Genomic DNA, 16,963 nt, shown 5'->3' with positions numbered 1-16,963 from the left:
ATTATACGTTAAACTAGTGTAGTACTAAATTATCTGTGGAAAAACTATTACTATTGCCTATTTATATAGGTAGGTACGTTTACAAAAACTTGTCTCTTGTTATCATCATCACTATCACTTAAAAAAGCTTTTTTTAGTCTCGGAGTTTATCGCTCTTTGCCTCTACCTCTACATAATATTAAGTATGTAATGTAAGAACGAATAATATTTATATTATTATCATTGTACTAAGTATAATTCATCTAGAATATTATCGTTCCTTTCTTATATATTGTAAAAAAATCCTATGTTACTGTGTTTTTTTTATATAATTCCTACGAAAAAAGACGTAAATAGGTACTAAAAAATCCGTACGACAGACCTTTTTAATTATTCACCCTTTCCTTTATTACTCATAATGACAAATTATAAATTCTTCTAAAATATCAGTAACTAGTAACGTTAAAATCTACATCCCGTATATTATTTCCCAGAATCGACTCAAGGGCTGTCTTGTGTAATTCCGACACTAGAGACGAAGCATTACGCATCTGACCGTGATCTGCATTCACAAAATCTCAGAGCATTTAATAAGAAGTTATCAATGCCAATGCTTAATTATATGATGCAGATGAGACGAGAATCAGTTTGTGTGTGTGTGTGTGTATGTGTGTGTATTTACTATTTACACATACGTACTATATACGTCACTTGGAAGACCTCACAGAGGTCATATATTAGATAATCTGGCTCATTTAGAATAGGCTATTTTTAATGCATTTTGTTATAATTCTAGAAGTTTATATTTTACCTAACTACCTACGTTTTACTTTTGTGGTCGATGCTTCCTTGACCTAATAATTATTGAATTCTTACTAGGTATACTATAGACTTAACTTCCATTATAAAATAATTAAAACAGGAAAGGTTAAAAAATTAACATTAATTAACCTTTGTAACAACAAACAGGATAATTTCATCATTAATTATTTAAATAAATTGCAAACCACATATCAGATTTCTCAGCGATTTATGTCGCAAGCTTGTAATTACAAAGGTAGGTAGGTAATAATTATTATGTTCTTAATTTATAGGAAATGACTAGAAGCACTAACTTCCGCTTAGTGAAACGTTATTTGATTTGGACTTAGTTAAGATCTGATAAATGACTAAAGAATCTATACTAATCTATACCACAGAATAATAACTAGTAGTAGCTATCTAGGGAATAAACCTATACTTAATATTATAAGGCTGAAAAGTTTGTTTGTTTGAACGCGCAAATCTCAGGAACTGGTCCGATTTGAAAAAAATTTTCGGTGTTAGATAGCCCATTTATAGAGGAAGGCTCTACATGCTATATATCATTACGCTAAGTCCAACAGGAGCGGAGCCACGGAGGTGAAACCGCGAAGCGCAGTAGCGCTTAGTATTAAATACGAGTAACTAGAGTGTAGAGAGTGGACAGTGGTCTATACTACTCGACTTCACGCTAAAAGTTAAAACAATTGAACAGATTTCAATTTAAACAGTAGAGAAGCATCTTGACTCTTTTTCAAGAACAATAGTAATGAATAAGGTAGAAGATGAAGTACTGAAATACCCGTCGTAAAACTAGTGTCCTAACCATTGTCTTATTGCTAAATAAATCTTAATCACTAACGGAAGTTGTACACCAGGACATACATCACTTACACATGTCAATGTGCTAATTTAGTTCTACAGATCGTAATTCAAGGTAATAATTTCTACTACTTGTTAGTTCCTATTGAGTCATTAATAATGTTGAGGTCGGATTGTGTAATGTATTAAGTAGATCAATATTTATTCATTGGTGTATAAACATTGGTAATTACATGTATGGGCGTTTAATAGCTTAATTGTGAAGAACATGGGTATTTAACTATAGTATTTAATATTAGTAATACATATTTTGCAATTTATTTCTGCTTTTTTCTAGAGAAGTTTGAGATCTTTCTTTGTACCGTTTATTGGTAAAATGACATATAATTTAAATGTTCTTCATATTTTAATAAATTGAAATCACCTATCCTACTGATTAACTTGCATGTAGCAAAAAAACTTTTATACCTTCTTGAATAGTTGATTAATAAACGCGTAGTATCCAATGTAGTATTGTGACACTGAAGGTATGAAGGTAAATTTGTTTTATTAAGTGACTGTGCCTAGGAGCATTATTCATCTCTAAACTTCTGTGCTGCAGCGTCTTTCCAAACTATACAAGGCCAGTACGCAACCATAGGAAACTAATCACGTATAGTTTGGAAATAACTTTTTTACAAAGTTCTTCCAATCTATACAACAGCAGTACGCAAATACTCGCGTATACTTTGTAGTGAAGTAAGTAAGAATAGCGCTCCAAAATATACAGCGCCAGTACGCATGCGGAATAATCGTGTATGTTTCGGAGTAAGCGCGGCGTCTTTCCATTTCTTGCGTTTATATTATTGTATTGCTGTTTTGAAATCTATTATTAAAATGCATGTGTATTGTGTATATAACGTTGCGTACTGATCGTACATTTTTTGGATCGAGGATGCTTGTATCTTCGTTCCCGACTATACTGCACGACTTACAATTGATAATAGTGCTAAAATGTAAGAGTCTAATAATTCCAGAAGAAGATGGTTGAGAACCGACGGAGCCCCGCTTCGCGGGGCTCCTATTTTTGTGTAGTTAAAAAAAAACACGAACCTAACCTAACCCATAGGTAACCCTTATATCTGTTACCTATTTATTTTTCTAAGCTTACCTAATAATATTTTTATTCCATATTTTACCGAATCAACAAGAATAAAAGTAGATAAAAGTCTTTGATTGCCTATATATTTATTATTTCGCTCAAGCGTAAGTGGTGTAGTAGCTATATTTAATTATACATATTTTGCGTACTGATCGTGTATAGTTTGGAACGAAGAAGCAAGCATCCGCGTTACAAAGTATACACGATCAGTACGCAAAATACGTGTATATATTGTAATAACAAACTTAAAAACAGCATTACAAAGTATACACGAGCAGTTTCCTATGGTTGCGTTCTGGCTATGTATAGTTTGGAAATACGCTGTGCTGCAGGTTCTGTTTTTCCATATTACTATTTAATTGAGAATGGATCTGATTTTAGAATCATTTACCGAAGTTTTTTTTAGGCAGACGTTGGACCACAATCCCACCTGATGGGAAGCGGCGATGTGGTCTACTTGGATGCACGTCTGCCTAGAAGAAACCTGTTCAGGTTCACCCTCGCTTTGAAAAGTTCCAGATTGTATTGTGCAGGAAATATGGAGCTAGGGAGAGAGTTCCATTCCATAGCCGTTTTTAAGTTCAGTTCAGGAATCTAAATAAAGCTATAAATTATTAAAGAATAGAAAAAATCGATCGGGATTCAAACCCGCGACTTTCGCCTTATTGCTTCTATAAGTAAGGTAGGTACCTAAGTATTTTTAAATTTTAAGTCACAGTAATAATATGTATAATTCTCTCCTTAATTAAGTTATCTTGGGAAATGAAATAAAACAAAAACATTAAAAATACTATACATATTTTATTTCCTTATGATTAGGTACTTACAATAATATAACTTAAGTTTATGACTAAAAGGCATACTATGGCTTTCTTAATATTAATTATCGTATTTACAATTTAATTGATTATTTACATTTCAAATATTATATGCAGATGTAGGTTAACATTATAATGTTATGTACCGAGAAATAAAAAATATTATAACTTCTGACGAATTTGATTACATTGTATCATAGACCTTAATGAAAAGGTCTTTAGATGGATTTTGTTTCTTTATTAATAAATATATAAATGCTATGTTTATATAATGTAATATCAACATAATTAAGTCGCATATTAGCTGTAGAAAATAAGAAGAGCCAACAGATAGTTACTTTCTGTTTATAAATACGAATACTAAATTACTAAGGAGCATCATGTATTACGGTCGTGGACGATTTCTAAGAGTACCCGCGGCCCCGGCTAACTGCGCGGCTCGACGGAACACAGTGGGGTTTTAGTCGGTAAGAATCCGACATAACCCTTGGCTCCATCCCCGGGGGCCGTGGGTATCTTTGGAAGATTTCCCCACTATAAAAAAAAAAAAAAAAAAAAAAAATCATGTATTACATTTTTTATTTTTAAGTAATTGAATAATCTTGTCTATCACTCGGTACATAGCAAAATTGTTTTATACATATTATGATACAGAAATAAATAATATATTGGGAATAATAATAGTTAGAAAAAAAAGATAAGTAATACTTATAAAAATTTCAAGAGATTGATCAATTACTATCAAAACGAATTGATAATAATTTTATCAATCCTTATTAGTATCTATATAAATTATTAATAACATTTTTAATACTTTCAAATCGATATTTTTATTGATAAAGTGAATGATTGTAATCGTTTGGGTTATGAATGAAAATTCATCTAAAACAATTTTTTTCATAACAATTAAGTAACTACGGATGATTTATTTTTTCGAAAAATCTACTTCTAAATTTGGATTTCATTTTGATATAATATTATGTAATTTATATGTATGTATCGGCTTATCTGTTATAGTTTTTAAACAAATCGTTTAAAAGCTGTAGCATATAAACTTTTTAAAAAAATGAATAAAAAAAGTTTACCTTCTTCATATTCAATCTATCTAAAAATTGATTCGTCAAAGAATTCGTATCAATTCGGCCTGTCGGTCAATTAGGAATTTTTGGTTCTTTGTCGGCTTACAATTGAAGAGTTCGTTTAAAAACGTGTCGGTCAATTAACGATAATTATAGATTGAATACAAAAAACGGACAAAAATCAAAATAGAGAAAAAATAAGTTCTTGTATTGATGAATCCTGCTTAAAAACATTGTTCTAACATTTTTCCTTGAACATCAAATTTATTATCGCAGATAATTTCAATTACCTACTGGGAAAATAATATTTCTCAGAAAATGTTAAAATTCATGAACTTGTACGTGAACTTAATTCATGATGACCGTAATAAATAAATCACACCAATGCAGTAATACTTTTTAATGCAATTATTATATTGGCATTATTCTTGTGTGTATAGTTTTTTTAAGTTTACAAATTATTGTATGTAAATCATAAATACATAGTTTGAAATGTTAAGATATATGGGGGTTAAATACAATGTATTCCAATAATAATAATATTGAAATTGAATGAAAAGGATCATCATAGCCATAAGTGCAAAATCGTCATTTTGTAATTATCCTCAGGCACTTTACTTATTTTATTTTAGGTATGTAACCTACCTATTTTATTTCACTTTGATTTTGACTTCGATTTGAACTTTGTATCTAGAATTTTGTATTGTAAGTGTTTTAAAAATCAATTTGCCTTGGAAATTTATTTTCCCCCACTTTTACTTGGTATTTTACTTTACTACCTGGATCTTTTGGATCTTTTCCTCAGTATTTACTGTGTTTGTCGATATTTACGCGTATCTTTGTCCCACTTGACTTTAATTTTAACATCTATTTCAACTTTAACACGCTAAAACTTGAAGTAGATGTTAAAATTAAAGTCAACTTCAACTTTGACTTCCACTTTAACTTTAATATTGATTTTTTCTGTAACTTTATTTACTTCAACTTGAACTTTGACCACAAGTACATCAATAAGGTTCCAAGTGAAACACAAACAATCAATTGGAGTGGTTCCTAGCGGGGTGCGGCGCCAGCGGCTGCAGCGCGGGGTTGGCGACGGCGATGATGCTGTCCCCCCGCGCCGCCACCACCTGCGGGCGGGACTCCTCGCCCTCCTGCACATATAATATATTAAATAATTTGGAAAATCCAAAAGTGCACGCCTCATAATTTTTTTTTAATAAATATTTATTAATTATTATTTTTGTTTATTTAATAACAATTAAACCACATCGAATCAGACCCTGAAAAATGAAAGGGTTCTATTCCTGAGCATACTCAAGCGTAAGAGAAAAAAAAAGACTCGATTAGTAAAGTATTTCGGTCGCTATCGTGTTAACAAGAAAAAGGATCCGCACATACAGACACACGGACGTCCAAGACAGAACTTTTTAAACTGTTTTTTAACTAGTTTAAATAACAAAAATGACATCAAAAATATCATGAACGTTAAAAATAGTGTTTTTTTCTTAATATCTGTGTGTATGTATTATCTTACAAGTGCAATGTATGATACATAAAGACATTTTAAGTTTGAAAAATCAGATGTTTTGCGCGAAGTGACAGTAGTACCCACCTCAACGCTTCGCTTATGAGGCGTGCAATAAATATCTTTGTGTAATGTGTGTAGGTACAGGAGTCGACAGTTGAAGTGGATGCCTCATTCCATCATCATTTTACAGTACTCGTCATGTAAAAAGAACGCTAGATGAAAGTGATGGGGTGTGTTTTGGCACGTATCGAGTTTAGCACGAAAGTTATTTGCTGCTTATTATATTTTTGAAATAGGCTCTCGAGTCGTGGTTTCGCAACTACATATTTGTTATTCTTATACCACCTCATAACACCAAATCACTACATAGTATAAAACAAAGTCGCTTTCCCTGTCCCTATGTCCCTATGTCCCTATGTCCCTTTGTACGCTTAAATCTTTGAAACTACGCAACGGATTTTGATGCGGTTTTTTTTAATAGATAGAGTGATTCAAGAGGAAGGTTTATATGTATAATAAGATCCATTAAGTAGTGGAGAAGTACTGTTATTTTTGAGGTTTCTAATGTGATGTCGTAAAAAATTACATTTATTCCGCTTACATTGCAAACGCAGGCTGAACCCTACGAGTTTTATCAAAATAATGTACTAAGTATTATACACATTGAAAAGGTCTACAGAAAAGTCCGCGATGGTATAATATGTCTATCTCTTATGGATAACCCACAATAACTTTTTTTTGTCATTTACTTTTTACGACAAATAATGGCTAATTTTCGAAGCGATTTTAACCAATACAGCATTAATCCTTAACCAAATAAATACCATGGATACATTGTTCATTTAATATAGATCTATATGGCCCTTTACACCGTATGATTTAAGTGAATATTTTCGAAGATATTACAGATTTAAAAATTGCAGGACGTAGCGTTTGCGGCCGCCCGGCTATGTATTTTATACCCGTGCGATGCCGGACTGCCGGAGGCCGGAGCGGGCCGCTATATTTTTATACCTATACAACGTTCACAATTTTTCTGTAGTGTATTTAGTATCAGCATTGCACCCGTGCGAAGCCGGGGCGGGTCGCTAGTAGACCAATAAATCGCCAATGCGCAGCTTAACCGTCAGCGTTCTTTTTACATGACGCGACCTATATTATATAGCGTTGAAATATTATAAAACCTAAAGGTAGGTTTACTTTTACAAAATTATTAGAAGCTGAATACATACAACTACATATCTTCTTATATATAAAAATGAATCGCAAAATGTGTTGGTAAGCGCATAACTCGAGAACGGCTGAACCGATTTCGATAATTCTTTTTTTATTATATTCCTTGAAGTACGAGGATGGTTTTTATGTAGAGAAAACGTAAATATGTACCACGGGCGAAGCCGGGGCGGACCACTAGTTTTTAATAATTATTTGTCATATGAAGTTTCTCTACTTTTAAGCTATTTAAGTGGATAACGTAAGTCTGTATTATATTAGCAAACGTAAATAAAATCAATCAACAAAAAAGTGTTTCGATTTATCATATTTATTAAATTTATAAATGAAATCATACCGGTGGTGGAGTACTGGTACTGGAATACGAACACCTGGAGTCTGCGTCGTCGCTCTCCGTCTTCATGCCCCACCAGCTGAAACATTTATTGTGAGAAAATTATAACATATTATATTATGACACAAAAAAAGGAAATAATTTCTAATTAAACAGAGTTCAAACAAAACATCTGCATGAAATTCAACCATCGTTTGTGCTAAAACAATTTTTATGAAACTCAGCCTACAAATACACATTGCTTTTAAAAAATATATTAAAAATCAATAAATTCTAAACATACTAAATATTGATCTGTTATATTATGTAAGCTCGAATTATATGAGTCTTCAACAAGAATAATAAAAAATCTTCTTTTATTATTTACCCGTGGTTTGATGCGTTTCGCGCTGCGTCAGGACTGGCTCGGACACCTTCCTCCCCTTCCTGTAAAAAATTTTGTTTGAAATTCAAATTATAATGTAAGTTTTTCAGTATGTTTCTGACATATATATATATATATTATCACTTTTATTATCAAAATATCTCTTTTGGAATAAGTCAATTCACAATTTTAAAGGCAAACATTGACTGAAAATTTTATCGAAAATGTAGATACCATTACTATAATATAACAAAATAATTGTATTTCTTGCATACAGAGAAATTTGTGTCTGTTTGTAAGAATTGACAACATTTCATTTTTTATAAGGCCATGAAAGAAAAAAACCGTTTCTTTATTTTGCTCTTGCGATTACAGAAAAAAAATTATTTCATTTTTTAATCGCATATTTTAAGAGAAATTAAATAAAAACGATAAATGTGATGATGACGTCATACATACGGAGGAATAAAAATGCGCCTTAGCCTAATTTAAAAAAGCTAAAAAAAAAACTATCACTGACATTTACAGGGTATGGCATGTGTCAAATTTCATATTAATGCTCGGAGCAATTATCAAGCCTGGAGAAGTAACAATTAATTGAACAATAAAGCACTAGTTTGGCCTTTTTGGCTTATGGCAAAATGTCATGCGAAAAAAGAGGACAGATATATGTCAGTTCGACAGTTTGAAATGACATGTAGCCATTTCAATTTGTTTTAGTGACCAGTCTGGTCACTAACGCATGGTGATTTTAATTATTGTTTTCCAAGTGAAAAACGTGTTTTCTAGTTTCTTATGTTATTTTCTGAAAAGATAATTTACTAAAGATTACATGGCTTGTGTTGTTCACGGCTGTAAAAGCCGTAGTAGTACTGGGAAATCGGATGAAGATTGGAATTTGTCTTTTCACAGGTTAGTGTTTTGATCAATTTTTTTGTTAATAGTATTATAAATAAGTTAATTTACGTTATTTTCATAATCATCTATGTTTTATCTAACCATAATCATTGAAATGAAATCATAATCAGCTTAGTTTTTAGAAAAAATGCAAAATATAACTTCCATAGTGTTGTGCAATTATCGATACTTGAGTAGGTACGAAGTACTTCATTGATAATGACTGCTTTAGGTTAGGAGAAAAAAAAAAGTATTTAAGTATGGATTTTATTGTTATTTGCAGGTTTCTGGCTTGAGAAAAATTACGGAAAAATTAAAAGATGTTTGGGTTAAAGCTATAGCACAGGGAAAATTGGAAGCCTTCAAAACATTCTCAGCCTTGTTCAAATCATTTCGAATCAGACGGGAAGAAAAGTAAAGTGCTTTGCAGAGATGCTGTGCCACAAGTTTAAGGTGGCATCTATTTTAAATAATAAATATTGTAATTTGTTAATTAAGTATCGAAATAAAATGTTGTAAAAAATTTTTAAATTTTATTTGTTTTATTTAAAGCAATTTATTTTAAACTTTTACCAATTTTTTCCTGTGGGAATGAGTTATTTTCCCGCGGTAAATTGTAGCCTATATGTTATTCTGATGTTTAATCTATAATATGTATAATTGTAAAGTTTCATAAAAACTCATTCAGAAGTCAGATTCGCGCACGAAGGGTTCCGTATAATTCTATGAATGAATCTATGAAAACAGGAAAAAATACGTACCTTTTTACGAAACCATAAAAAACAACCTAAACCGAAATACCTAATAATATTTTTTTATAAATACCACTACTATACAATGCAAGGCAGTCAATACGCATCGTAAATGAATAATTCCAAATTAAACGAATCTTAAAATTTGGAATTACCTATCCATAATTCAAAATTAAAAGAATCTTAAATTATCTTCAAGCAATTTTATAACTTAATTTTTTTATTTATCGATATTTTAGTATTCGATAAAGTGGCAAGCACTACCTTTTTAGAACAAAAAGTGGCTACATGTGGATTTGAATGCCAAGCCGATAACAGTGTGTTATCTCTTTCTATCGCACTAATTAGAGTATTGAATAAAAGAGAGTCACTATATAAGAAACGTTCAATTGATTGTTACTTCTCTAGGCTTGTTAATTGCTCCGAGTATTAATGTCATTTTTGTGAATTATTCATGTAAACAAACTTTTAAATCGTGTTATTGTGTTTTGGTTTTCTAATTTAATCTCATTAGCGTGATTTTTGTTTGATTGGAGTTGGACCAATTCATTTATATTATACAAATAGTGCCTATAGTGTTCATAATTTTCTTGAAATAAAAGACTGTGTTTACTTACTAAAAGTTGTATTTATTTAACACTTTCCAACGTTTTTGGGATAGTATATTTGTTTCCTAGAAATTTTCAATACCCCTTAACAAATCCTGCATAAAGTCATCATCATCAGTACCTACTTGTGAATAAGTTTCTTTTGTTTAAAATTTGGATCAGCAAATAATAAATAACAATATTTACAAAGCTTGACGAATCAAAGTGACAAATGTGCCAAAATGTCAACTGCCAAGATTTTTTTTTAATTTAAACTAGGTATGTGGCAAAGGAAAAAATGCATTCCTCCGTATGTATGACATCATTTGGCGCTTACGACATTTTAGAATGAGATGATTTTAAAACTCAAAAAGATGAATGAAAACTTCCATATTTAGAAAAAGCAAAAAATACATGTATCATAATTTTTGATCTAGTTTTCATTAAAATAAAAAAATAAGTAGCTTAAAATTTTGAAATGTTGTCAATTACAGGCATTTCGGTATATTAAATAAAATCTTCTTATATATAAAAATGAATCGCAAAATGTGTTGGTAAGCGCATAACTCGAGAACGGCTGAATCGATTTCGATAATTCTTTTTTTATTATATTCCTTGAAGTACGAGGATGGTTTTTATGTAGAGAAAACGTAAATATGTACCACGGGCGAAGCCGGGGCGGACCGCTAGTTATAAATATAATGATCATGCAAGAAAATTATAAATAAAGTGCAACTCTACTTACCGCAGCTGAAATACCAATACCGGTTAGTTGGAAAGTAAAATATTGCATAAGAATTTAAGAAAGCGTTTTATAAAGTGTCACATGCCTTACCGCGTGTTATCAATAAAATATATGATTTAATTGATTATAAATTGTATAAAAAGGCAATGTACATTAATTTGTTAATATATGCTGATATGAAATTAAGTCATATAAGAAGTTATGTTCAGTCTTGCATTTGGCGTTCCACAAGGAGCAGTTCTTGAACCAGTAAATTAAATTAAATATATCAAAAGGGGCAACTGTAATTGGACTGTATATTATATTATGATCACCTACAGTTGATATATTAAAGTTATTTACTTGTAATTTTTTATCAAATTGATGTATCAACATTTAATCATGTCCAATTAGAATATAATCGAATTATATGATATTTGATGATATTTTTTGACTAATACATAATATTATAAGTTTTAAATACTGTGTTAATGTTAGTTATAACTAAATCTAAAAGCTCTATAAAATTCCACCAGTATTAATAGGAATCTAGTAGGAAGGAAGTTCTAATAAGACGGGTTAGTTCCAATAGACGAGCCACTAAGAACTGGAAGCTCTAGTCAGATACAGCGGTGAGGTCTACATGTGTGGTGACCTGTCGCGGTCGTTTTGTGGGCGTCTCGTCCTCGTCACGGTCGTCGGAGGGAGTGGGGGGTAACCTGGAAGACAATTATTTTTGTGTTAAAAATATGATGATATACCTAGTGAGAAATTGATATAATGAATTTTTATTGCACGTTCATCACTAGCAAGTGAAAAATAAATACATAAAGAATAAAAAAGTTCATCCGTATGATATCTATACCTATTCAGTCTTTGACATATTAAACCACTCCTAAAACAATAATATTATAAGTTACCTATTTACCACAATTTTTGCGTTTTTTACTTTGCCTGCATTTTACAATGCATTCAGAATATTACTTAGCTGTTAATCTACTCTTTACGCAGAGGCATCGCATAATCGTATAATAACTCTGAAAGCATTTTCATGACAAAACAGACACAAATTTTTGTACCATATAAATACTTACCCGTGTTTAGAGTAATGCAGGCCAGCTCGCCTCACGAGCTGCCTCGCGAGCGGGAACAGCTCGTCGCGCCGCGTGAGCAGCGCGGGCACGCAGCGGCACATCTGCGCTGCTGCTTCGTTTACCATCACCTGTTTATATACATTTAGTTGTTTTTACTTTGCTATTCTGTAGCTTTCTATTTTACTTTAACCCATTGACCACCGAGCGGCCCGATCGGGCCGAGACACAATAGATTTTCTATTGTGTCTGTGATCCGAGGACTGACGGATTAATTAATCTACACTAATATTATAAAGCTGAAGAGTTTATTTATTTGAACGCGCTAATCTCGAGAACTTATACTGGTCAGATTTGAAAAATTCGTTCGTTATTAGATAGCCCATTTATCGAGGAAGGCAGGCTATATAACATCTCGCTAAGACAAACAGGAGCGGAGCGTTGCGGGTAAAACCGCGGACCACAACTAGTATCGTATGTACGCCATACATTTATGCCTGCGGTCGCCTGACATGTGTTGAGACGTTCATGTGAACCGTACGTTCTGACATTCGAAATAATTGATTTTCGATCTTGCTTACAGGTTCAAAAAACAGTACAGGTCAACTCGTACGATGTACCTGTACAGGTGGACCTGTCAGGTGTTTATAATAAGCTTATAAATTAAACAGATTCGTTTTCACTTTTACTGGATTATTTTCTTTTCGAAGTACATAGGAATATATCAGCAGCTGCTTGCAGATACACTGCAGCTGCTGTAGCTGCTGTGTATCTAATAGGCACGAAATTATTATCTTTCCTTTCATGTATTTAATATTAAGGTTCATTGAAGCCACTCGCTGGTTATGGCACTGATAAAATGTTAAAAAGTTTTTCAGAGAAATTTCCATATTATTTATCATTTAACAGATGAAGATAAAAAATGATAAAACATTATATCCTACAACTGCGAAACTTAGTAGGTACTTATATAAAACGAAAGACGCTAAATCCAAGCCTCATGAAGTTACAACAAAGGGATTTATTTATATTTTATTATCTCACTGTGAAATACAAGATTAAGATTAAATCGGACAATAGTAATTGCTTATTTTATTACATAAATTGGAGCAATTAATGTCCACCTGCCGACGATATAATTAGATCACTTTTAGATATAGCGGAATTTCGCTTCAATCTGTAAATTGTCTTCAAATTGTTTAATTGCATATAAATTTATTTTCTTAGAAGATTTTATGAATATTTATGAGCATTTATATAATTTGATTTTATTCTTAATTTTATAATTCTAACAGTGTTACAAGAAAATAATAGAATTGTAACTCAAGCACGGGCAAACAATTGTTGTAATAGTTTTTTTCGTTGCACTCAATTGGACCAAAGTAATGAAGAATGCGCGATAACGAGTCTACTACGCCAATAAACTAATTAACGCATTCCTTCAAAACTATGTGTCACATGATGGTCACATGCATTACGTACGTAAGTACATATTCTACACGATTTGTAAATATAAAGTGCATCAGATTATCTTTTCATATATTTCCCTGTACCAAAATAACATTTTACCAAAGTTTTATCTTGATACGTGTAGTGAAACGGACGTGACACTCATTGTAATAATATAGTAAGATTGAATTTCAATCAGAAAGAGATTCTAATCTTATTTAATAATCACCTCATGTAATGTCAACGGTTTTTCCGGCTTCCTCTTACAATCGAACCGGCCGTAGATAGCCGCGTATTTCCTTATTTCTTCCATCCTCCTCGGATCTGACTCTGGCATCATCATCACTAGCTCCAAGTCTTTACACATCTTCTTCTTTGTATTTTGCGGCTTCGGTTCCAACTGTGGTAGATGCTTGCTTAACTTCTCTGCTGCAGCCGCTAACTTCTGCACATGAACGTCTAAAAGTACTGGAGTTAAAAGAGGGGATACAGAACTAGGACTAGATCCTGATGACGCAGGTGGTACAGATTGTGGTGAAAAAGATCTAGTGGGAGGTACGGGAGTGGTAGCGTTTGCAGCGGGAGAGGAAGGTAGAACTATTTTGGTGAACGTTGTAGTTTGGTGGACGGGACTCGCATTCGCAGCAGACGCAGTCGAACCACAACTGTTTTCTGGCGCACCTGGTGAGGGACTGTACATAGGTCGATTGTTATCTGGAGACGCTACAGTACGAGGTAGGTTGGGGATTGTAGGCATATTGAGAAGTCTTTGGTTGCATTGGATGAAGGGGTTTTCGGTGGGACAGATATTTGGGACGATTGGTATTTGGAAGAGGGCAGGGTTGTTGACCCATTCTTGCAGCGCTTTTTGCAGGCGTCTAACGTGAAGCGGCTTTGATGCCATGCCGACTAGTGCCATTATTTCTAGGAATTCTTCTTCGCCAGCGTCGCATAGCTGTTGGACATCATCGCCACCTAAAAATATATTTAATTTATTTAATTTCAGATAAAATTCACGTTTTTTATTTTCACCCATATTGATTTTGTGTTGAAAACTAATAAATATACATATTCGTATTACAAATTCATAAGTAAACTGTTACAATTTTTTTTAATGTATTACCTATTAATTATATTCAACATAACTAAGATTACCCAATACATAAAACGTTTTTAAAAGTATCCAATTCTGTACATAACTGTCGACAATTGGAAAAAGTTCTTCGACATCAAAATGACATCAAACTAAATTAATAAATATACAGTATTCTTATACATAACAGTATCTTGCTACGTCATGGGAACATGACTTTAATTATAATATGACTTTGTTTTATAACATGACTTTGTTTTATACTACATAGTATAAAACAAAGTCGATTTCCCTGTCCCTATGTCCTTATGTCCCTATGTCCCTTTGTACGCTTAAATCTTTGAAACTACGCAACGGATTTTGATGCGGTTTTTTTTAATAGATAGAGTGATTCAAGAGGAAGGTTTATATGTATAATAACATCCATTAAATAGTGGAGAAGTACTGTTATTTTTGAGGTTTCTAAAGTGATGTCGTAAAAAATTACATTTTTTCCGCTTACATTGCAAACGCAGGCTGAACCCTACGAGTTTTATCAAAATAATGTACTAAGTATTATACACATTGAAAAGGTCTATAGAAAAGTCCGCGATGGTATATGTCTATCTCTTATGGATAACCCACAATAACATTTTTTTGTCATTTACTTTTTACGAAAAATAATGGCTAATTTTCGATGCGATTTTAACCAATACAGCATTAATCCTTAACCAATTAAATACCTTGAAACATTGTTCGTTTAATATAGATCTATATGGCCCTTTACACCGTATGATTTAAGTGAATATTTTCGAAGATATTACAGATTTAAAAATTGCGGGACGTAGCGTTTGCGGCGGTACCGGCCGGCCGCCAGGCTATCTATACGAAGTCGGAGCGGGCCGCTGTTTTTATATACCTACAACGTTCACAGTTTTTCTGTAGTGTATTTAGTATCAGCATTGCACCCGTGCGAAGCCGGGGCGGGTCGCTAGTTAATTATAAAACGCTTCCTACAAATATTTCATAGTAACATTATCCTCTATCTTAGAACACTTTTTTAATCTCCTTAACGACATTAATATGCAAAGCGTGTGTCGGTGCAAGTTCGTTTCGTACCCATTGTCATGATTACATTATTTCGTTTGATTATGCAAATATATTGTGACCATCTTTCGAGAGAAAAAAAAACAAAAGAGCCAAGACCGCCGGCCGAACCCTTGCTTAACTTTTTTTTCTAAGATAATTGCCAGCATTATAGAGAAAACGTAAAAAACGAATTTGCATGAGTTGCCAGTGCAGTTTTTTCGCTTATGGAAATAAATTTTTTGATTTCTTTCTCCGAAGATGATGGGAAGCGATTTTTTTCGGTGTTCCTACGATGTTTGAGTTTTTGTTTTTATAGCTTTGCGAATGAAGAAAGCGGTGTCTGATTCGTTTTCAAGAACTAGTTAGCAGAAATATAAAAATATTTTATTCTTTTTCTTGTTAAGGTTCTCGTTATAGTAGATTAGAATGAAAATAATGCGACCTAAGTTATAGGGATGTGTTAAATCTAGTAAGCTGAAAATTATAATTTTTAAAATTATTAATTGCAATCTACTATATAATTAGGATAATAATGAATCATTTTTATTTACTTATTATAAATAATCAAAGTGTATATCATACTGATTATTTTTATACCGTGTAAAGCAGAGGATTATGAAAATTTTATGTATAACTAGCTATGTAGGTACCGCGGTTTCACTCGCGGATCTAACCACGGGAAAAAGATAGTATTTCTATAACTTTACAACTAAATTATTTAGTTGTTACTGTTCCTATATTTGTATTCGTGCTATCACTATCTACTTAATAAAAAAATAGATATAAATTGTTATAAAGCTACAAAGCGGGCGAAGTCGCGCGCTGACAGCTTATAGTATCTGCACACGCTGCCGCGTGTCTAGATAGTATTTTTATTGTATTTATACTGTTATCAAGTATTTTTTATGCAATTTTAATAGTTATATTGTAATATTTACCCATTTCTAGCAAAGTATCGTAGTAAGCAAGCAGACTGGCGCGTTGCATGACTCTATATAGTTGTAACTCGGCTTCGTTTGACGGCGCTGATGTGACTACCACTGAAAATAGAAAAAAAATACAATAAAATGTGTTATTGACTAACAAAAAAATATCTGTTTAAGTAATAAGAAACAATTTGCAAAATTATCTGGGAGATTGGGTAGAGTAGGGTATGTTCTCGAGGTTTACAAATCAAGGGCATTCAAAAGCATTTTTTGT

The 16,963-nt window shown here is 32.4% G+C and overlaps 1 protein-coding gene across 1 annotated transcript in view; it reads right to left on the bottom strand.

The window, feature by feature from the left end:
- Positions 1-5,495: 5,495 nt before the first annotated feature.
- Positions 5,496-16,963, bottom strand: part of nab (NGFI-A-binding protein homolog) — a 31,554-nt gene continuing 20,086 nt past the window's right edge. The window contains exons 2-8 of the mRNA XM_090113927.1: positions 16,702-16,803; positions 13,832-14,577; positions 12,157-12,284; positions 11,718-11,781; positions 8,106-8,164; positions 7,742-7,817; positions 5,496-5,794 (exon numbers count right to left, since the gene is read on the bottom strand). Of these exons, the coding sequence (XP_089970053.1) occupies positions 5,678-5,794; positions 7,742-7,817; positions 8,106-8,164; positions 11,718-11,781; positions 12,157-12,284; positions 13,832-14,577; positions 16,702-16,803 (1,292 nt within the window). The 3' untranslated portion in view covers positions 5,496-5,677. The remainder of the gene's footprint in view (positions 5,795-7,741; positions 7,818-8,105; positions 8,165-11,717; positions 11,782-12,156; positions 12,285-13,831; positions 14,578-16,701; positions 16,804-16,963) is intronic.

Source organism: Colias eurytheme, chromosome 20 (assembly GCF_061535395.1).
Source record: "Colias eurytheme isolate Ceu_HAF_F1 chromosome 20, ilColEury1 Martin Lab GWU primary, whole genome shotgun sequence".
Lineage (NCBI taxonomy): Eukaryota > Metazoa > Arthropoda > Insecta > Lepidoptera > Pieridae > Colias > Colias eurytheme.
Note: the sequence above shows the minus strand (reverse complement) of the source record. Positions and strands in the feature narration are given on the sequence as shown.